The sequence below is a fragment of the Pan troglodytes genome, chromosome 10 (genome assembly GCF_028858775.2).
Source record: "Pan troglodytes isolate AG18354 chromosome 10, NHGRI_mPanTro3-v2.0_pri, whole genome shotgun sequence".
NCBI lineage: Eukaryota > Metazoa > Chordata > Mammalia > Primates > Hominidae > Pan > Pan troglodytes.
Window position 1 is genome coordinate 94,801,029 of NC_072408.2, and position 19,766 is coordinate 94,820,794.

Here is a 19,766-nt window from a genome sequence, read left to right on the forward strand (position 1 = left end):
GGATTTTTCTAACAGGTTTTAATTTCTATCAAATTCTTGAAAAATGACTGGACATTTTTCTAGATTGCTAATTACTCTATTTAAGTGCATTGATTGTTCCATTACTGTCTGGCTCTGTTGCTTTTGAGAGTTTAAATATCAGCATAATATTTCTTTCTTGGTAGTTAAACTCTTTTCTTTCTGCTGAAGATGATATTTTTGATGTACTGCAGTTTAAAGATGGAGAGTAGAGGTGAGGGTTTCTTTTTTATTTTTTGATCCAGCAGCCTTCCTGTGTCTGAAGATGGTGTTTTTCAACAATTTTTACCACCATTTTCTTTAACGTATCTCTCCCGTTTTCTCTTTTGTCTTATCTAGAAGATACAGGTTGATAATCTTACTCCATTCTCCATCTCTCTTTACCTTTCTTTTGTATTTTCCATTTTTAGTCTGTGATACATGATGGCAAATTTATTCAAATATATTCTTCAACATGTACTCTCTTCAGCAGCATATCTAATCTTTTTACCCAATCTTTTATTATCACACCTATGTTATTCCTACTATTTTATTTTCACTTTCAAATGTTCTATATGGTTTCTTTTCAAATATTTCTGGTCAATGTTAATAGCCTTTTATCAATTCTTTATGTTTTCAATGCATTCTTTAGTTACTTTTTGCAGGTCTGATTCTGTCATTTGTTGCTACTCTTGACTCAATGGCTATTTCTACATGTTCAATACTGGGGAGTGGGTTATACATTTATGTTATTTGGAACTTTATCTTTGGTAATTCCTTGAGGCCTAAGATTAGAAGCCAGAGACTACAAATTATTTAACTTTGCTTCATCCAGGTACCTGGAGGCATGATCAATTTCAGAATACTTTATACTACATTTTAGGCTTGAAGTTTGTTAGGACATCCTGATCATGTGAATTAAGCTCAAAATTCACCTGAAAAAGTTAAAATCTTTAGAAATGCTAGGAGAAGAAGATATATACTAATACTGCCTCTGTCTGCAAAGTAAGGGTTCATTTTCTACTTCCCTCCTTTGTAGTTCACCATTAATGGGTCCTGGCATTTTGTGGGTTTTGCAATCCTTCCCCCAAGTCTGGTCATGCCCTAGACTTTGTCTCTTATTCCTCTATTCATGGACCATTGAAGTTCAAAATCTATGGCAGAGACGTACAAATACCTGAGGACAAACACCAGCTCTAATTCTTCCTTACTCTTCTGGATTCTCTGTTTGTCATTGTAGCCTCTGAGGTAATCAATCCCTTTTCTCCCCAACCTGTTCTGATATACACTGGAAAAAAGGCTTTTGTTTCATATTGTTTTGTTTCTAAATATGACATATTTGGGTGTGTTGTTCCAGAAAAAAAAAATCTCTGAATATATAGTTTACCATATTACTGGAAACTGAAGCCTCATATTTTCATTATTTACAGCTATTTTTTTCATATCATCTACAAGTTACCGGGTAGTTAGTTATTACGTGCCAGGCACTAAATTCTATCTATCTATCTATCTCTCTATATATATGAGTGAGTGTCTGTGTGTGTATGTGTGTGTGAGAGACAGAGAAAGAGAGAGAGAGAGACCTTATTTTTACAACAAATAGTAATGTGATAAGAGGAAAGTAGCATGGAAATTATTGAGGAAAAAATAATCACTTAAGAGAATCTTATACTGTCCCTAGGTATAATTTATGAATTTATTCTAGATCTTAAGCCTATTTTTCTATAGATTTTCAATATTAGAGATTATAGACTAAACATGTTTGAATCACTTGTCCAAATCACTCTCTAGTTAATAGCAAAGAACAATGGTATGCGTTACTTTTAGCCGAATGGTACACAGACCTAAGGGTTTTGCCCAAGGCTTCCTTAATAACTACAACAGTTTCATATAACAACAACCCCATAAATTACCTGGGATGTATAGAATAAAAAATAGAAATTATTTAGAAATTATACTTTTGTGTGGTCCATTCTCCATCTGAAATACTCTGGAAATGTAATTAACACAGCCTCTCTGCTCAGCCTAGCTTCTTTGCTATGATGACAAGTCCCTGGCAAAAAGCCAGACTCTTGTTACAGCCAGTCTTTCTCCTTCTGTCCATGGTTTGCATAATAAAAGAAACAAGAAACAACCCATGTGAAAATTGCAAGTGTTACAGAATTGACAGGAAAAAAATGATAATTAGACAGAAAATGTTGCTCTTTTGCCTGTGTGTGCTAAGTGGATTATTTGCAGAGCCTCAGGCAAGAGTAGATATGAAGACTTATATACCATATACCTAAATATTTTAAAGTTATAAATAAAGCTACCAAATATACCCACATAATGTTATAGAAAACCAGGTTTATATTTAGAATCCTGGGACAACTCAGAGTTCTACTCTAGGAAGTAAAACATGAAAAGCCTCAGGCTCCTGGGATGAATGGCATCCTGTTTCTCTTCCCATTCCCTGCCATAATATGTCCCAAGGCTCAAGAGACCCTGTGCACATGTATGGACAGAACAGCCCACATTCTCTGCCTCCTTTGACATCCTGCAAACAGTTTCTCCTTCTCCACCCATCTGATAGCAAGGTTTACACTTTGAAGCACTATTTTGGGGGAAAGGCTCATATAGCACTGCAAATGACCTCAGAGTAATTACAACAGAGGAATCCAGCATCCCTGGTTCTAGAGCATGCCCTAGAAGGAGGAGCATATCTCCATGGCCCTGAGGAGTTCTTAGCCAGTGCGAGTCACTCAAAACACAAGGTTCATGGCAATTATCCACATTTCTATTGACTGTTCTGGTTGATCCAAGGAAAAGAAACTTCAGTGACAGGTATTAGATCACTCAATAAATATTAAGTATCAATTATATGTCAGGTACGAGAAACATAAAGAGGGAAAGACATTGTTCTTTTCTTAAAAACACTCATAGACTAATGGAAGAATAAATAAGCTAATCACTATGCATAGTATAATCACATAATGGAATGCAGGTGGGTGTCCAAGTAGAAAAGTTCACTCTAAAACTAGTGTTCTTAGCAACATTTCTCTGAGGAACACATGAGCACAAGTTCTCTGTTTTAAAGCAGAAAGGAAGTGCTCCTTAAAATTTAACAATTCCTCCTTTATCCCACAGTAGTCCCAGTGTCCAGACAGGCCACCACCACATGCAGGACTATAAGTCGACACAACTCCTCATATAGAGGAATGCTAGCAGCAAGAAAATGTTTAAGAAATCTTGCAAACCACACAAAGCCAAGCAAGACTGTCAGGTGAAATATCTGTGAAACATGCCTTCTCTTATAGTCCCATAGCACCTATTCTGTGCTTCCACTATGGCACACAGTACATCACATAAATGATTAAATCACTTGTTTGCATCACTCATTATATTAGAAGCATTTAGAGAGAAAGATCTGATTTATCTTTGTGTCTGTAACATGTAGCCGAAGGCTTGATCTCAAAGGTGCTCTTTTAACATTTATTGAATGAATTTCAGTTAGGTCTACACAAAATGTGTTTCATTTCAAAAGTAGTACTATAAAAAAAGGCTTTTGTGGAGCATTAGTATAATTTTCTGATATAACTATGTTTTCTTTCTTGTCTTGGTTGCCAGAAAACTCAAAATTAAATGTAATATTCACAAGTTGTATATTTTGATGTGTGCTTGAGGAACAGATAGGAAGATAAACAGCATATCTACACTACTCTTACAGAAGCGAAAAAGGAAGGTAATGGGGAAGAAACCTTGATGAGGAAACTTACCATGATGGCTCCAAGATTGACATCTCTAGCACAGGTTGGCTTCTTCCTATCTCATTGTTTGTTTAGGTGAAGAAGAGATTTAATTTTTTAGTGAGTTATTTGATGTAGTATAGTTTCTGCTACATAGTAACAACTATTTTTTATTATGCATATGAAAGGTAGTCGTGTTAGGCAGAAAAAAATGGCTCCCCAAAGATGTCCACATCCTGATCCCCAGAACTTGTGAATATATTAGGTTATTTGGCAAAGGGAAACTAAGTTTGCTAACCACCTGCCCTTATATAGTGAAAATACCCTGGATTATCCAGGTCCAATGTGATGGTTAATTTTATATGCCAACTTGCCTGAGCCATGATGCCCATATATTTAGTCAAACATTATTCTGGATGTTTCTGTGAGGGTGATTTTGGATGTGATTTACATTTAAATTGGTGGGCTTTGAGTAAAGCAGCTCACCTTCCATAATGTGGGTAGGCCTCAACCAGTCAGTTGAAGGCCTGATTAGAATAAAAGACTTGACTTCTCCCCAGCAAGAAGGAAGTTTCCAGCAGACTGCCTTCAGACCTGGACTACAACTATCTTCTGATTCTCCAGCCTGTTGGCCTTCCCCATGAGATTTTAGACTCACTAAGCCTCCACAATCGCACAAGCCCATTTCTTAAAGTGAATTTCTTCCTATACATGTACACACATCCTATTGGTTGCATTTCTCTGGATAATGCTGACTAATACAGATTTTCGTACCAAGTGTAGTTCTAGAGGAGTATAATCCTAAGGATGAGTTTTCTGAATCGGTTCTAGGGTTTCTGGAATTGGCTCTATAATCTGATTAAACACACTAATAACTCTATTTCCAGTTGTAGAAAGAAGCTTACTAGTTCATGACATGATGTGGCAATAGAAATAGGCAAAATATCACCACTGGAAACTCCTAATCAACCACTTATAAGACGCAAGGATCTGTTGACATGTTTACGATACCTTTGAATATTTTTGTCAAACTAACAAGTATAATGAGCTTTGCTGCTTGCCCCTAGTACCCCTGAAGACAGTGGAGAAAGAAAAAGATGAGCTCAAGGATTTGAATTTCCAGTTCAGGTCATTTCCATTCCATAAATGACCTGAAAGTTACATGCCTACCCTGAAAAGAGAGTGTTATTTCCTGTAGCCACAAGGCTGAAATTGCTGAAAACCAAACCTAGGATTTCCTCTTGCAAGTGGCTAACTTAAAATGTAAATAGAATTCCCAGGCTTGCAGGGGGCGTCAACTAGTGAGGACGTTGATTGGGAAGGAATGTGATGCTGAAAGTTGAAATAGGGATATTTAGCAAGACTCTGATAAAGATGGGGACGTTCTGAGTCTTCTTCACCATTAAAAATAGTAGCTCCACTCCCAGTAGAAGCAACCTCTCCACCCCTATCTGAGATTAACCCTGACAGTTGCCTTAAAAGATGCTAATTCCCCTCAAGATCCACCCCACCATCCTTCTTTGATACTAGACCTATAACTAGACTCAGCACCCTAAAGATGAGGTACAAAGTGTGATCCATGAGGAGGTATGCTACACTCCAAAAGAACTACTTGAGTTTTCTAATTTATACAGATTGAAATACAGGGAATATGTCTGAGAATGGATACTAAAGGTGGTGAATAGTGATGGAAAGAAAATAAAGTTGGACCAAACCAAATTTGTTGACATAGACCCATTGTGCAAAGATTCTGCATTTAATGTGGCAGCTTGGGCAGTTATAAGGAACTCTAATTGGCTGGGCATGGTGGCCCATCCCTGTCATCCCAGCAGTCTGGGAGGACAAGGTGGGTAGATTTCTTGAGCCCAGAAGTTCAAGACCAGCTTGGACAACATGTTGAAAACCTGTCTCTACAGAAAATACCAAAATTAGCCAGATGTGGTGGCACATGTCTGTAGCCCCAGCTACTCAGGAGGTGCAGGTAGGAGGATCACTTGAGTCCAGAAGGCCAAGGCTGCAATGAGCCATGAACCTGCCACCGAATTCTAGCCTGAGTGGCAGAGCAAGATGCTGTCTCAAATTTTAAAAAAAGAAAAAGGTAGAAAGAAAGAAAGAGTTCTGTTTGGTTTGTTGGCTTAAACATGGGCCCAAAACATGGCCAAGAGTGAATGAGATAGAAATGCCAGATCTGCTTTGTTTACTGTAGATGAAAGGATTTAAAGGCATAGGGAGACTGGAATGTTAACAGTGAATTTGTCTAAGATCTACTCAAATCTATGTCCCCCTCAAAACTCATATGTTGAAGTTCTAATCCTTGTTACCTAAGAATGTGACATTTGGAGACAGGGTCTTTACAGAGACAAGTTCAAATGGGGTCATTAGGATGGGCCCTAATACAATATACTGGTGTCTCTATGACAAGGGGAAATTTGGACACAGAGACATATATAGAGGGATGATCATGTGAAGAGACACAGGGAAAAGACAGCAATCTACAAGCCAGGGAGAGAGGCCTGGAACAGATCCTTCCCTCACAGCCCTCAGAAAAGAACAACCCTACTAGCAACTTGATTTCAGACTTCTAGCCTCCAGAACTGTTGCTTAAGACACTCAATTTGTGGTACTTTGTTACAGTTGTCTTAGCCAATTAATATACTAAGCATTTAACAGATGCTACCTTTATTATCATTTTTATCAATGCTGCATGTTGAAGAGTAGAGTCATGGAACTCTAGTGAAATGTATCAAAAGCTTTTAGATGTGACACAAAAGCAATTATCCACCCACTGGCATTGTGAAACTTAACTTTAAATGCACTATTTGCATGTTCAGGAATCAGCAAGAATAGGTTTTTGCTAACTAATTTTTTGATTGTTCACTTATTTTGTTGTCTCCTATATATTCTTACTTTGGGGTTTGCTACCTTCTTCCTCCCTGGTTTGTAATTTACCCCCATTTAAACCAATTGCCTTTTTCCTAAATCACACATATAGAAACACAGTTCGCTAATGCTGTCATCTATATGTTCCTTTAGACAAAGCTTACCATAATGAACATTTCCATTTATTCAGGAACAACATGTGTACAATCACGTTCAGGACTTCCTTCAGATTTTTCTCATTCCCCATTGATTCTTCAGCATTTAATATACAATAAAGATACACACTAAGAATTTGTACTTCAGGAAGGTCTTTTGGATTATCTTCCTAAGAACTTTTCCTCTTCATAACTAGTTGAAGTTTTAGAAGGACAGAGATCTGTTCATTAAATAGAATTATGTCTCCCATCAGCTTCAATCTAGACAGCCTGTCAACTCAGCTATTTTCTTACATCCCTCTCAAATCTATCTCACAAAGATATTTTGCTGGCAAAGTTTTCATTTATTTTATTTATTTATTTATTTTGTTTTTTGAGACAGGGTCTCACTCTGTCACCTAGGCAGGAGTATAATGGCACAATCTTGGCTCACTGCAACCTCTGGCTGAAGTGATCCTCCCACCCCAGCCTCCCGAGTAGCTAGGGCCACAGGTGTGCACTAACACACCCAGCTAATTTTTGTATTTTTGGTAGAGACGGGGTTTCACCATGTTTCCAAGGTTGGTCTCAAACTCCTGAGCTCAAGCCATCCACCTGCCTCGGCCTCCCAAAGTGCTCTGATTGCAGGCATAAGCCGCTGCACCCAGCCCACAGTTTTCATTTCTATCTGCTCCCTTGTTAAAAAATAAATGACTATATCCCCATTTTCTTGAAAGTGTGTACACAGAGCACCATTAGAAGCCAAAACCTAGGCTTCATTACTCCACATATTATAAAGATACTGTAAAATAAAGTATTTCTAAGAACCCTGATTCCTTCCCCCCAATAAATATTGAAAAAGACGGTATCGATAACCACAAAATTCATGCAAATATAAATATGAGATATCCCAAAGTCTTAGTGAATTTCTAAGCTTTAATAAACTCAGAAGTATAAATACTACACTTACAAAAACATCATTTTAAATGTTACATCATTTTAAATATTAATTACTTATATTGCTTTCAAACATGTTTTTCAATTTAAAGAATAAATTTTTAAGTTTTTGTTTCAGTCACTGTGGGTGGTTCACTTTGATGAAAATTTTAAAAATTAATTTAAAAGTACTATTCAAAACACAATTCTAAAAAGGGCAAAAAGAAATCGAAATTAGTTTTCAAATGATGTCTCTCTTTCACTTGTAAATATTTATGCTTCTGGAGTTACTAATGCCTTAAAATATCACTAAGACATTTGGAACACAATGTTATTAATTCACTTTTTTCTTAAACATGTCCTTTTCTCCAATATAATCATGTAATTTTTATTTTCATGGTAGGAAAATGTTTATTTTTCAGTTTGAATCTAGCAAACCTCAGCAGACAGATTTTTTAGCTGCCAATTAAAACATTGTTCAACAGCTGCCCTGAATAATAAGCCAGTCTTTGTCTCTTTCTACCACGCATTAAAGTGTATTTCTATTGGAATTCCTCTAGCATATTCATCACCAAACTGTAACGCTGAAACTTCATTCAATGTATTTACATTTTATATGTTATCATTGCTGAGGGCCCAGCTTAAAATCCAGGTAAAGAAATAAGAAGTGAGGTTTCTTCCATAAGGAATATTGCAAAACAGAAATTAAAGGCACAATTTTACTTCTCAATCTGTGTAATCTAACTTGGTTTACAATTAAAGAATGATTTTAATTGTCAAACTTTTAAATTTTATTAAAATGTTTGGAGTAATGCACGGAATGAATTCCAGACCTACATAAATACACTGGCAGCTGTTGGTAATTTGCATTTTTATCAGTTTTGAAAGAGCACAATGTACTTCCTGCATCTTATTTTCAGAATTTGCATTTTTATCATCTTTGGCTATCCACTACATAGCATGGAGTACTTGAGTATCTCATTCTTTGAATTTTCATTTTTGATTGTAAATCAGATGATGTCTGGCAATTTTTTCTCATTTTTCTCTCTCTCAACCTCCAGGTTTACTTGCTCCCATTTCTTCTTGGCTCTAATAATAAAATACACAAAATATTTCAATTATTTTCTTGTTTAGCGCACTGATATTTTGTTCTTCTTTTGCTAATTACTTGCCGTAAATCTAAAGGCAAAGAAAAACTAATCTTACTGTTTTAATTTATAAATTTTCAAAATGCCATTCAAATAGTCCACTTCTTTTTGATTCTTACTATGTTTTGCATTTGTATGGAGGGGTGGAAAAGAATGGAAGTGACACCGTATATAAGGCTGTGCTATGGGACATGCAGAATGAACAGAACGAAGGCTCCATCATATGGAGACAAGCACCTTCACTCGCACCAGCAATATCCCTATTACAAAGGACATGTGGCCTCAAGAGAAGGTCACCAATGAGAATGACATCTCCAGTTGCCTTCAGCTTCTGCCCCTAATTCCCACAGACATGTGCATTCTCCTCTATTATTGCATTATCCCCACAGTATCCAACAACATTTTTCCAAAAGGCTTCTCCTGTCCGTTTACACTTCTGTGGCCCTGGCTGCCAGTGCCCTAGAGGAACAGACTCATGGCAGCTTGTGTTTTCTGCTTCCTTTCCTCCAGCAGTCCATCTGTCCACTGGGAAATGTTGAAAATGTTGCTCTGTGACCTAGCATGAATATGTGCAGGAAGAAACATAAGCTAATTTTTCTCTTCCTATTCTGGTGATGACAACAATTGGGAAGGATAAGCATTGTGAGGTTATGCATTTCCCAATCAAAAGAAAATAAGAAAACAAACTATTTCATTATAAAATCTAATTTCTTAAGTCCTCATTCTTCCTCTGCATGTAAATTTAGTCCAATTCAGTGATTTATTAGGCATCTCACTTTTACATTTCAGTCACATTCAGATTTAAAATTTTTTCTCAGGGTGTTCTCTGTACCCCACCTCCCTGCTACTGATCCTAATTTCTGGGAATTGGAACAGGAGAGAATGGTTGTGGTTGTGAGAGAGCTAGTAAGAGAATATAATTTCAACAGTCCTGACATGGATGGGTCCTGTGCTGGGCTCTTATTTTTCTTTAATGGTGGTCTAGATACCCAGTCTAAGGTTTCTTGAAATTTAATGTGTATCTTAATCACCTGGGAATGTTGTTAAAATGCAGATTCTGATTCAGCAGGTCTGAGATGGAGATTCTACATTTTAAAAAAGCTCCCAGGTGATGTCACTGCAGCTAGTCCTCAGACCATAGTTTAGTTAACAAGGATTTGGTCAGTGGATGCTGGCTCAGTTTCTCCTTGGCTCTCTGACAGAAGCAATCTGTCAAGATTACAGCTAAATACTGACCCACCCCAATATGGCTCAACAAAATCCTCTTTCTGGTGCTTATCCTTTTAATCCCAGCCAGAAGACTTCATTTGGACCCACTGGTCCTCTCTCCCATGAACTTTCTCCCACTTGAGGCTCACAGGAATGTGAGATGCCCTCCCACGCAACCTTAGCACTTGAAAAATCTCAAGAAGCTGTCTCCAGTCCTCTCATATTAGACATGGCTTGTCTTCCCCCTAACCCAGATAACAGCAAAAAATTTCTCTTCAAAGCTTTTCTCCCTAGATTGCATCTGGGAACTGCAACACAGCCATACCTCTATGCATTGATTCAGTGCTAGACATAGATGGTACATGTATTATGTGCTGAAGTGACCCTTCCTTTCCTAAATGTCTTCTGTAATTCATATTTAACTATCTGGTATGGGAGGTGAGAAGGCTACTGAAAGACAAGAGAAGTCATTAAGACAGGGATAAGGGAGAAGCACATCCCTTAATACTCCAAATATCACTTCACCCATAGGAGGGCCATAGGAGAAAAGGCTATAGAGCTCAACAATTTCAAGTTTCACCCAGGATTTTCATCAACTCTTCACCTCTTTCCCCACCCCCCAAATTCAGTGCTATCACATGTGAAAATTCACACAAAGTTAAAAGAAAGTATGATCAATTAAATAGCACTGCAGCAGGGTTCTCTTGCAGCACAGTATGATTTGGGAAAGATGGGGGGGAAATGGAAAACAGTTATCCCCAGTATATAAACATATAACACATATCTGTGCCTTGAGTCACAGTTGTAGTCAGTAGGAGTTCCCTAACTGGAAATTTTTCTGAAATGTTCAGTTGTCTGAGAAGTAATCGAAAGCATTTTATCCCCTGTAGATTTCCAAACCTACTGAACCAGCCCAGGAGAGTCTGGGAAAAGACACCAAGCTGTTTAGCAAAAGAAAAACCTGAGGTCAGGGATACAACAAACCTCTACCCTGAGGAGGTTCCAAGGAACCCCAGTCTCCCAGAGCACAGAGTTCCACAAGGAGGAGACCACAGTCCCTCAGAAACTACTGGCTGAGAAATTTCATCTTGGATGTCCTGTCAGCCTATACCAGCCAATATTTGTCTATGGTAGATATAGCAAAACTTTAATGTCTTGTGTTAAAATACAGTTTTACACATTTGCTTCGCAGCACAGCAAAAAAAAAAAAAAAAAAAAAAATGCATCTTAACATATTACATGATTGCTGCAATTACTGTTTGTTGTCCAGGAAAGAACTATATAAAAACGTTTTTGGGTAACACATAAAAATAGGCAAAGAGGAACACAGTAAAACAGTAAAATTACATTACTAGTAGACAAGATATCTACTAAACTCCAAGTAATTAAGTGTGCATGTATATCTTGAAATTTTTATTTATCTTCATGTTTTCTAAAACACTCCTTGCACTTAAAAACTTATTCATTTTCAGAATTGCATGATACATTAAAACCACTTATAAATAGTTACCTGGATATATCTTTTCACTTTTTGAATATGTTTTTGAAAAAGGAATTCGTTTTCGCCAGGTTGAATCATTATATGATGTTGACGTATATTTGTCTGAGGGAAAAAAATCCAGAATTAAATATTTTATAACTTTAAAATCATATTCCAAGGGTGTTTCAAAGTTATAAACATCTCAGGGGTGAAGCTATTCTCTAAGTAATTCATTTTACCATTTCAAAGCTAAGGCATCAGGGATACAAGTGAGTTTATTAAGACCATTTAAGTTATAAGTGAGCATGGTTTTTTTGTTTTTTTTATTATTATTATACTTTAAGTTTTAGGGTACATGTGCACAATGTGCAGGTTAGTTACATATGTATACATGTGCCATGCTGGTGTGCTGCACCCATTAACTCGTCATTTAGCATTAGGATATCTCCTAATGCTATCCCTCCCCCTTCCCCCACCCCACAACAGTCCCCAGAGTGTGATGTTCCCTTTCCTGTGTCCATGTGTTCTCATTGTTCAATTCCCATCTATGAGTGAGAACATGCGGTGTTTGGTTTTTTGTCCTTGCGATAGTTTACTGAGAATGATGATTTCCAGTTTCATCCATGTCCCTACAAAGGACATGAACTCATCATTTTTTATGGCTGCATAGTATTCCATGGTGTATATGTGCCACATTTTCTTAATCCAGTCTATCATTGTTGGACATTTGGGTTGGTTCCAAGTCTTTGCTATTGTGAATAGTGCCGCAATAAACATACGTGTGCATGTGTCTTTATAACAGCATGATTTATAGTCCTTTGGTATATACCCAGTAATGGGATGGTTGGGTCAAATGGTATTTCTAGTTCTAGATCCCTGAGAAATTGCCACACTGACTTCCACAATGGTTGAACTAGTTTACAGTCCCACCAACAGTGTAAAAGCATTCCTATTTCTCCACATCCTCTCCAGCACCTGTTGTTTCCTGACTTTTTAATGATTGCCATTCTAACTGGTGTGAGATGGTATCTCGTTGTGGTTTTGATTTGCATTTCTCTGATGGCCAGTGATGATGAGCATTTTTTCATGTGTCTTTTGGGTGCATAAATGTCTTCTTTTGAGAAGTGTCTGTTCATATACTTTGCCCACTTTTTGATGGGGTTGTTTGTTTGTTTCTTGTAAATTTGTTGGAGTTCACTGTAGATTCTGGATATTAGCCCTTTGTCAGATGAGTAGGTTGCATGGTTACAGATTCTTAATTGGCTGTTCAATGCTTCAAATAAGGGTAAGCTACAGGAGGGTATGATATCTAAATGTAATAAAAATTTTGACTGCATCACTTCATCATAGTTTTGCATAAATTCTGCTAATGTTTATTAGAGCTTTTATTTTAAAACCGTGAAACTATGAGGTACAGCCCAAGTCCCATGTCCTTCCATGAAGTGACTTCCATGTTCGCAGTAATTGGCGTAATGCAATAGCGACCTCACTGCCCCAGATAGCCGAAGCATTTATATCCTCACCTGGTCCTTAAATACTTATTTTTCTCTGACATATCTACATTTCTACTACTATCTAACAATGTTATATTTGTGTTTTCAAATATTACTATGCAGCTGTGTTCTCAAAGCATGATCCATAATACCAATAATTTGCATTTCTCTTGTGTTGACATTTGCACTAATGGTGCAAAAGCAATATAGAGTATGAATTCTGGCACCTTCACACCAACCTAGACATTGGCAGCTCTTCTAGTACTCATTGTATTCTTCACAGCCATCCAGTTGCAGTAAAACGATAATAACAATAACAGTATCAGTAAATAAGATAATAGTAATAAATAAAATTAAAAGCACGTTTCACCTAAGAATATCCTTATTTACAAATACGCATCCATATATCATTCTATTTTAAAGCAAAAAGAAAAATAATTTAAATAAGCTAATGTATATTTAAATTGTAAAAGAAATATATATACCTACTGTGTACCCATAAACTTTTTAAAAAATTTATTAAATTATAAAAGAAACTAAGAAAGATATAGTCTTATGTTTCCATAAGTTCAAAATATTCAGAACTCCACTAACTAAACCGTGAACTTAGAAAAATACAAACATGAAATCATATAGAATTGAGCAGCATTTTGTTAAGTTTAGAGAACTGAAACCCAACTTCAAAAGAACAAAATCCATCTGAGACATAGGAAGAAAAAGAGATAAAGAGATTTGGTTCTCTTCTCCCCTGTAACCTTGTACTTCCTGACATATACTATGACTTTGCCTATTACATGATGAAATGATTTAGAAGCAATCTATCCATGGTGAGAGAGATGAGAGGTTGTCAAAAATACGGCAGTTAATCCCCAAACCAACCCTTTCAGAAAATAATCATGAAGGCCTACAGAAAAGTCAAGGCACTAGCCTGACAGTGAAAATTGAACAATGCAGTTAGTGGAACAAGAAAATGTCAGCCATTCAAAAACAGTCCTCCTGAGTGACATGAAGCTGTCCTGGAGGAACGAAGTGCAGTGCTCTGAGAAAAAAACTCCAGGGAGGTGCGATCTGAAGTCATCTGCACACAACATGAGTTTTCTTCCATATCCTTTAAATCATGTGCAGGACTGCACATGGAAGAAATCCTCTCACTAGTTTCTATGGTGGTGATGGCCAGGGAAAAGAAGAGAGGAGTAGGTAGTAGTGAAGATTAGCCAAGCTGTCGGGAAATTCCATGGGAATGCAAACCACAGACAAGAGTAAACCACATCAACAAAGGACCTCACCTGGACTGAGGTTGGGTTTGGGTTCCCTGTTAGCATGGACTTTATTGTAGGACCCATGCGTGGGCCTGCTGCGGGAAGGTGCATTCAACGTGACAGTCCTGACAGCATCTCTTTGAACGTGGATATAGGACGCATTCTCCGCATTTCGATTTTTATTATTGCGGTGATAACTCATTTTATTTTGGGGTCTTGGGGCCTGTACTGCTGTAAAGAAAGGTGGGAGGGAGTGAGGAATAAAACAGGCTGGTTTCACACCCATAAATAACATATTGCACTGTAAATACTTCATAGCATAATGGAAGCCAATAGAAGCCAAAATAATTAAGTTTAGAGAAGTTGAGTTGACCCCTAAAGTAACATTTACGTCACATGACAGTAATTTGTTTTTCAGGTAGAAGATATTTGATATTTAATCTCTTTTAAAATTACAATTTAGAAATATCAAATATATAGACACCTTACCTCTCTGCATTCCAGAGTTAGGAAAGTTCTTTGGTTCATCATAAATCCATTTTCTTTTTTTCACACCTTTAAAATGAGGCTTCTTCACTGGCTGGACATCATTCACTTAGAAAAGATACAAATTTTACAAATTTTTAAGAGATGCTTTCATCTCTGAAATTACTGTAGGTGATAATTACATATCTGTGCATTCACATGTCAAGCAAGAGGAAAAAATAAATGCACCATCCTAACACTTTACTTTTTAGAACAAAAGGTGATTTATTTTTAAGTGCCAAAAAAATCTATCTTGGAAATAGATTGATGAAATAACTTTCAATAAGTAGCTTTCCTCAAAGAAAAACACTTTCCTCCAAAGGAATGTGTGGATTCTTTTAAAGGAACATAAAATTGCATTCAAAATATAATTATAAATCTCATTATAATGCTATTGTTAAATAGTTTTAGAACTCTTATTTTCAACATGAATTTTTTGTACTTTTTTAGCCAAAACTACTACTTCTTAAGAAGTTGGATTAATGTAAAATACTTTCAGTGAACTTTACCTTATTATTTTAAGCTCTTAAATTGGGTGTACAGACAGTTTGGTCAAGATTGAGCAATCAGAATTTATAAGTTCTAAGAATATTAAATTTTTCACTTTGTATATTTTTACATCAATATTTTATATGTATTCTCAATTTTTCAGGAATTTCTATGGTACATATCTCCAGAGAATCTTAAAACAATTTTTCAGAGGGGGCATTCTGTTACTTCACTGTGCAAGGCTCCTGAAAATTCACAAGTGACCGCTGCACAGAGAAACTGAACATCAAGTGTACAGTGTAGACTACATTAGTTCTCTACAGTAAACTAATTAATCTTTCTGTGCCCTAACTTTCAGCTTTAGCTTTAAGCCCTCAATAAAGCTCTGATTCAGTGTCTCCTCCTCAAACATCATGCCCCTGATCCACTCCCAAGCTCCCAGTGCAAGGATTTGGAATCCATATTTTTAACAAGTGCCACTAAACTGGGCTTCTTGAGGGCAAATCACAAGTATTCCCATCAGTGCCAGGCTGCGATCCAAGAATATTATAGGAGTTCAATAAATAAAACAAGGAACAGAAGGAAGAAGGGAAGGGATCAGGAAGATTCACAAGTCTTAACTGTATCAAGAGAAGTAGCTCACTGAACCGAATGTCAGTGAGAAGCCAAACTAATAAAAAATAATCCAAAACATAATAAAAAGCTGCCAATGTATTATTCCACTATGGGCGCAATTTAAAAGGTTATGCTAGTGAATCTTCCAAAAAGGTAGTGTATTATTCATTTTAATACCAAAAGTAAACTAGTGGGAGAGCATATAATTTACTAGGACCTACATCACAGCTCATTGTCAGAGTTAGTTAGTAGAGGATATTGTGTCTTTAATTCTTAGTTCCGAATAATTTTTAAACCTTTTTTCTTTCTTTTTTAAAATTCTATTTTAAATAAGCAAAACAAATCCATGGTAAGACAAATATATCTAAGGCCAAAAAGTGATAGAGCTAATGTCTCACTTGAAGAGGGGTCCTCTCTGCACTTCATACTGATATTCTCAGTAGCATTTAATACATGCGTTGTAGGTACTAGTCGGGTAGTTAGGGAATGCTTTGGATGAGGACTGTCCTTGTTATCTTTTAAAGCAAATTAAGAAAATAAAATGTCAATATTAGTTTTTAAAAAAAGCATTTCAGTTGTTATTTCACTATTCAAACATTACATAATGGGAACACCTCTTTAAAATAATATATATATTTATGAATTGAGAGAAAAGCATCATTAACATTCCCTAGTTGCCACGTGGATTTCAAAATGTCATGAGTAACAAAACAAAACTCGGAAACTATAGCCATTATTTTCAATATGTAAATAAAAAGTCGTGGCAGTATTTTTACTATCTCCATACAAAAGATTTAAAAGGTTTTACATTTTTACATTGAATGGTCCCATTTAAATTGGGGTTCTGAAAATATTTCAAATGTAACAACTTTAACTTGCTATATGCTTTGGAGCAGGAGTCCTTAGCAGGGCTTTCCACAATGATGAAAATGTTCTAAATCTGTGCTGTTCAATATGGCAGCCACTAGCCTCCTGTGACTATTGAGCGCATGGAATGTGGCTAGTGCCAATGAAACACTGAATTTTTTATTTTATTCAGCTTTAACTTAAATTCAAAGAGTCATACATAGCTGGTGGCTACCATATTAGTATAGCTTTAAGAGTTTCTTTGATGGACTGGGGAAAACCTTTCCATCTCTGAGTGAGAAAATGAGAGAAAGATTTACAATTTTCCACGAAAATGATTTGATCACAGGCAACCTTTCCTATGCTTGAGAATATTTAATGGTAGAGATGGTAGATAAAATGGGTTTACATTTTGATTGAAAGTATGTGAAGCCCCCTAATTACAGGACAGCTGTACTTTTAGTCTGCGACTGAGAGGCACTCAGCAGAGAGATACCAGCTGGTGGATTTTAAGTACAGTTAAGGGCAGTGTAAAACTATAGAGGATGTATTTTATCATATCTCTTGATTATTCACAGACTAGTGTTAGCAACAATTATAAAATACAAAAGTCTTTTTGAGATTAAACTCTTCACAATGTTCACAAACAATTTTTTCTAACAAAATTCATTTATACTGATATTATAAATTAAATGACTTGGTATTGCCATTTAAAAGAACCAGTAACTTTAGAACTAGCAATACTAGAAATTATACAGTCCAACAGGCTATTTTTCAGGTAAGAAAACAAAAAAATGGTCATACAATTAGGGGCAGAGCCAGGAATGGAACCTTAGAGCTCTTGACTCCTATTCAGTGTATATTTTGATTTATTACCATTCCTCTATTGGTTTTTATAACAAGCAAGCTTGTCTTTAACTTGCCTAGCCAAATTACAAATGAATCAAAATTATATAATATTCATTACCTTTAGTATTTGAACATTTTGATATGGTGATTTCTTTCTCTTCAGTTAAAGCTTCACTTTCATCGACTCCAAGAAATATGACCCTCTGTGGAACATAACAGTCACCTCCTATGACAAAACCTTACTGTCAGTGGCAACAATGGCAGAAAGTGATACAAACTAGCTTTCAATACAGGAACATTTTCTACAATACCCCTTTTGTTCACCTTTCTTTGGACACTTCTCAGTGATACCATATCCATCTCCATACATTTATATGCTTAGATTAATACATGAGTATTAATAAATATGTATATGAATATGCAGTATGTAAACTTACATATAGATAATTGCAAGAAAATTCAGAGTCAACAAAATTTTCCTTAATGTATAATAATATTTAGTCCCACCCTTTAGAGATACTCAGAGTAAATGTAATTTATCTTCCATATAACATCTTCAGATATATTAAAGCAGTTTCCATATTTCCCCAAGAACTTCTATTTTCCAGGATAAATATCCATAGTCGCTTTAAACGTTACATACAAAATTCCAAAATTCTTCACCATACGTTACCTTTTCTTAACATATTTGTTTCAAATAACCTTATTTTAAAATGACACCCAAATGTGAACTAAGCTGTGGAGAAATCAGCAGAACTAGTAAAATAATACTTGCCATTCATGGAGTAATTTTCTAGGAATCTGACCCTTTACTGAGTACTTTAAATCACATTTAACTATCTTTCTATACTGCCTCTAATAATCCAATGTGACTTTACCATCGCTATTTGGTAGTGAAAACACACGCCTAAATTGTTGTAAAACATTGTGGCCAAAAAAACTCACTCTATTTTCCCCTCAAAAACGCCATCATACTGGGTTTTTCCCAAATTAAAGAAAAGCCACTATTTAATGTTTTGTACCTAAATGTAAGAATGTATGTTTATCATTGCTTGAAGTTACCCTGTAAGATTTGGCTCATTGTTCCAACAGATTAACCTCCAGTTAACTGTAAATTTTATAAACATGTCTACATTCACCCAGTCATTCAATGCATTTGAACATATCATCCTTTATTCTACAAGTATTTACTGAGTGCACATAATGTGCCAGGCATTCTACTACAGAGATTTATCTATAGTGATTGATTATACACAGTTCCTAGCCTCAAGGAGCTTACACAAAACCAGTGATAAAAATGTCAAAAAGATTTTTGGTTTCTACCATGACCAAAATGGCTTTTATTAGAATAACTTTCATCCCCAAAACAACTATAAAATACCAAAACAAACTGATTGGAAAACAACCCAACGCATGTGACTGCAATGCCTGAGAGCAATGGAAGGACACAAAGTCAATTGTATGTTCACATTCACCCTGGCTTTTTTCCCTGAAGGAGTTACGCTCCACACTTACTACAGATTTTTCCCTGAAAGCATGTCTAATTCATCATGTAAGGAAATAACAAGCAGAAAGCGACACCAAGGAGGTGAAAAAGAAAGAGCCGAGAGTCTGGGACTATCTAATTGGTTTGAAATTGAGGGGGAAATGAAAAAAGAAGAACAACAAAGTTCCTCTGAAATAGGCATAAAACTCCCTTTAAACTGTTATCTGACTCCCATACTTTTCAGGTACACTGTGGAACCCTAGGAAATAAGCAAAAACTGCATCTGGGAGGCTAAAAACTGGTCAGAGATTTCAGCATCTACATACTGCTTGGGAGGTAAAATTTGGCATTCGAGCTTTACCAGAGTAGAGGTATCTTGGTGAACATCCCATGTCTCAGTTGATAACCCAGTAAAGCAATGCTTTAGGGGTAAGGGTCTTATCCGAGGAATAAGGACTATACCTTCAAAGAAAGGAAAAATAATGTATCATCTACGGCATCATCCCTAATAAAGCCCAAAGCTAGTCCTTCACAGAATCAAGGTGGTCTGCTGATAGTCTAGCTGCCTGCCAGGAGAAAAGTTTCTCTGTGGAGAAATAACATCATTCATACACTATGTAATTTTTATCCATATTGTTCAGCATCAAATAAAATATTAGAAGGCATAGTAAGACAGGACAATTGAGCAAAAACCT

At 36.2% G+C, this 19,766-nt stretch overlaps 1 protein-coding gene across 22 annotated transcripts in view; it reads right to left on the reverse strand.

Moving 5' to 3' along the window:
- Positions 1-8,526: 8,526 nt before the first annotated feature.
- The window catches only part of C12H12orf50 (chromosome 12 C12orf50 homolog), a 55,998-nt gene continuing 44,758 nt past the window's right edge, over positions 8,527-19,766 (reverse strand). For 8 of the 22 annotated variants that reach the window (XM_054664574.2, XM_063785970.1, XM_063785969.1 and 5 more), the window contains 6 exons: positions 17,704-17,811; positions 16,289-16,405; positions 14,751-14,855; positions 14,289-14,492; positions 11,540-11,632; positions 8,527-8,761 (listed from right to left, as the gene is read on the reverse strand). In XM_054664574.2, the coding sequence (XP_054520549.1) occupies positions 8,736-8,761; positions 11,540-11,632; positions 14,289-14,492; positions 14,751-14,855; positions 16,289-16,405; positions 17,704-17,811 (653 nt within the window). In that variant the 3' untranslated portion in view covers positions 8,527-8,735. The remainder of the gene's footprint in view (positions 8,762-11,539; positions 11,633-14,288; positions 14,493-14,750; positions 14,856-16,288; positions 16,406-17,703; positions 17,812-19,766) is intronic. The other 14 variants (XM_054664577.2, XM_054664576.2, XM_063785974.1 and 11 more) reach the window with 3 other exon arrangements.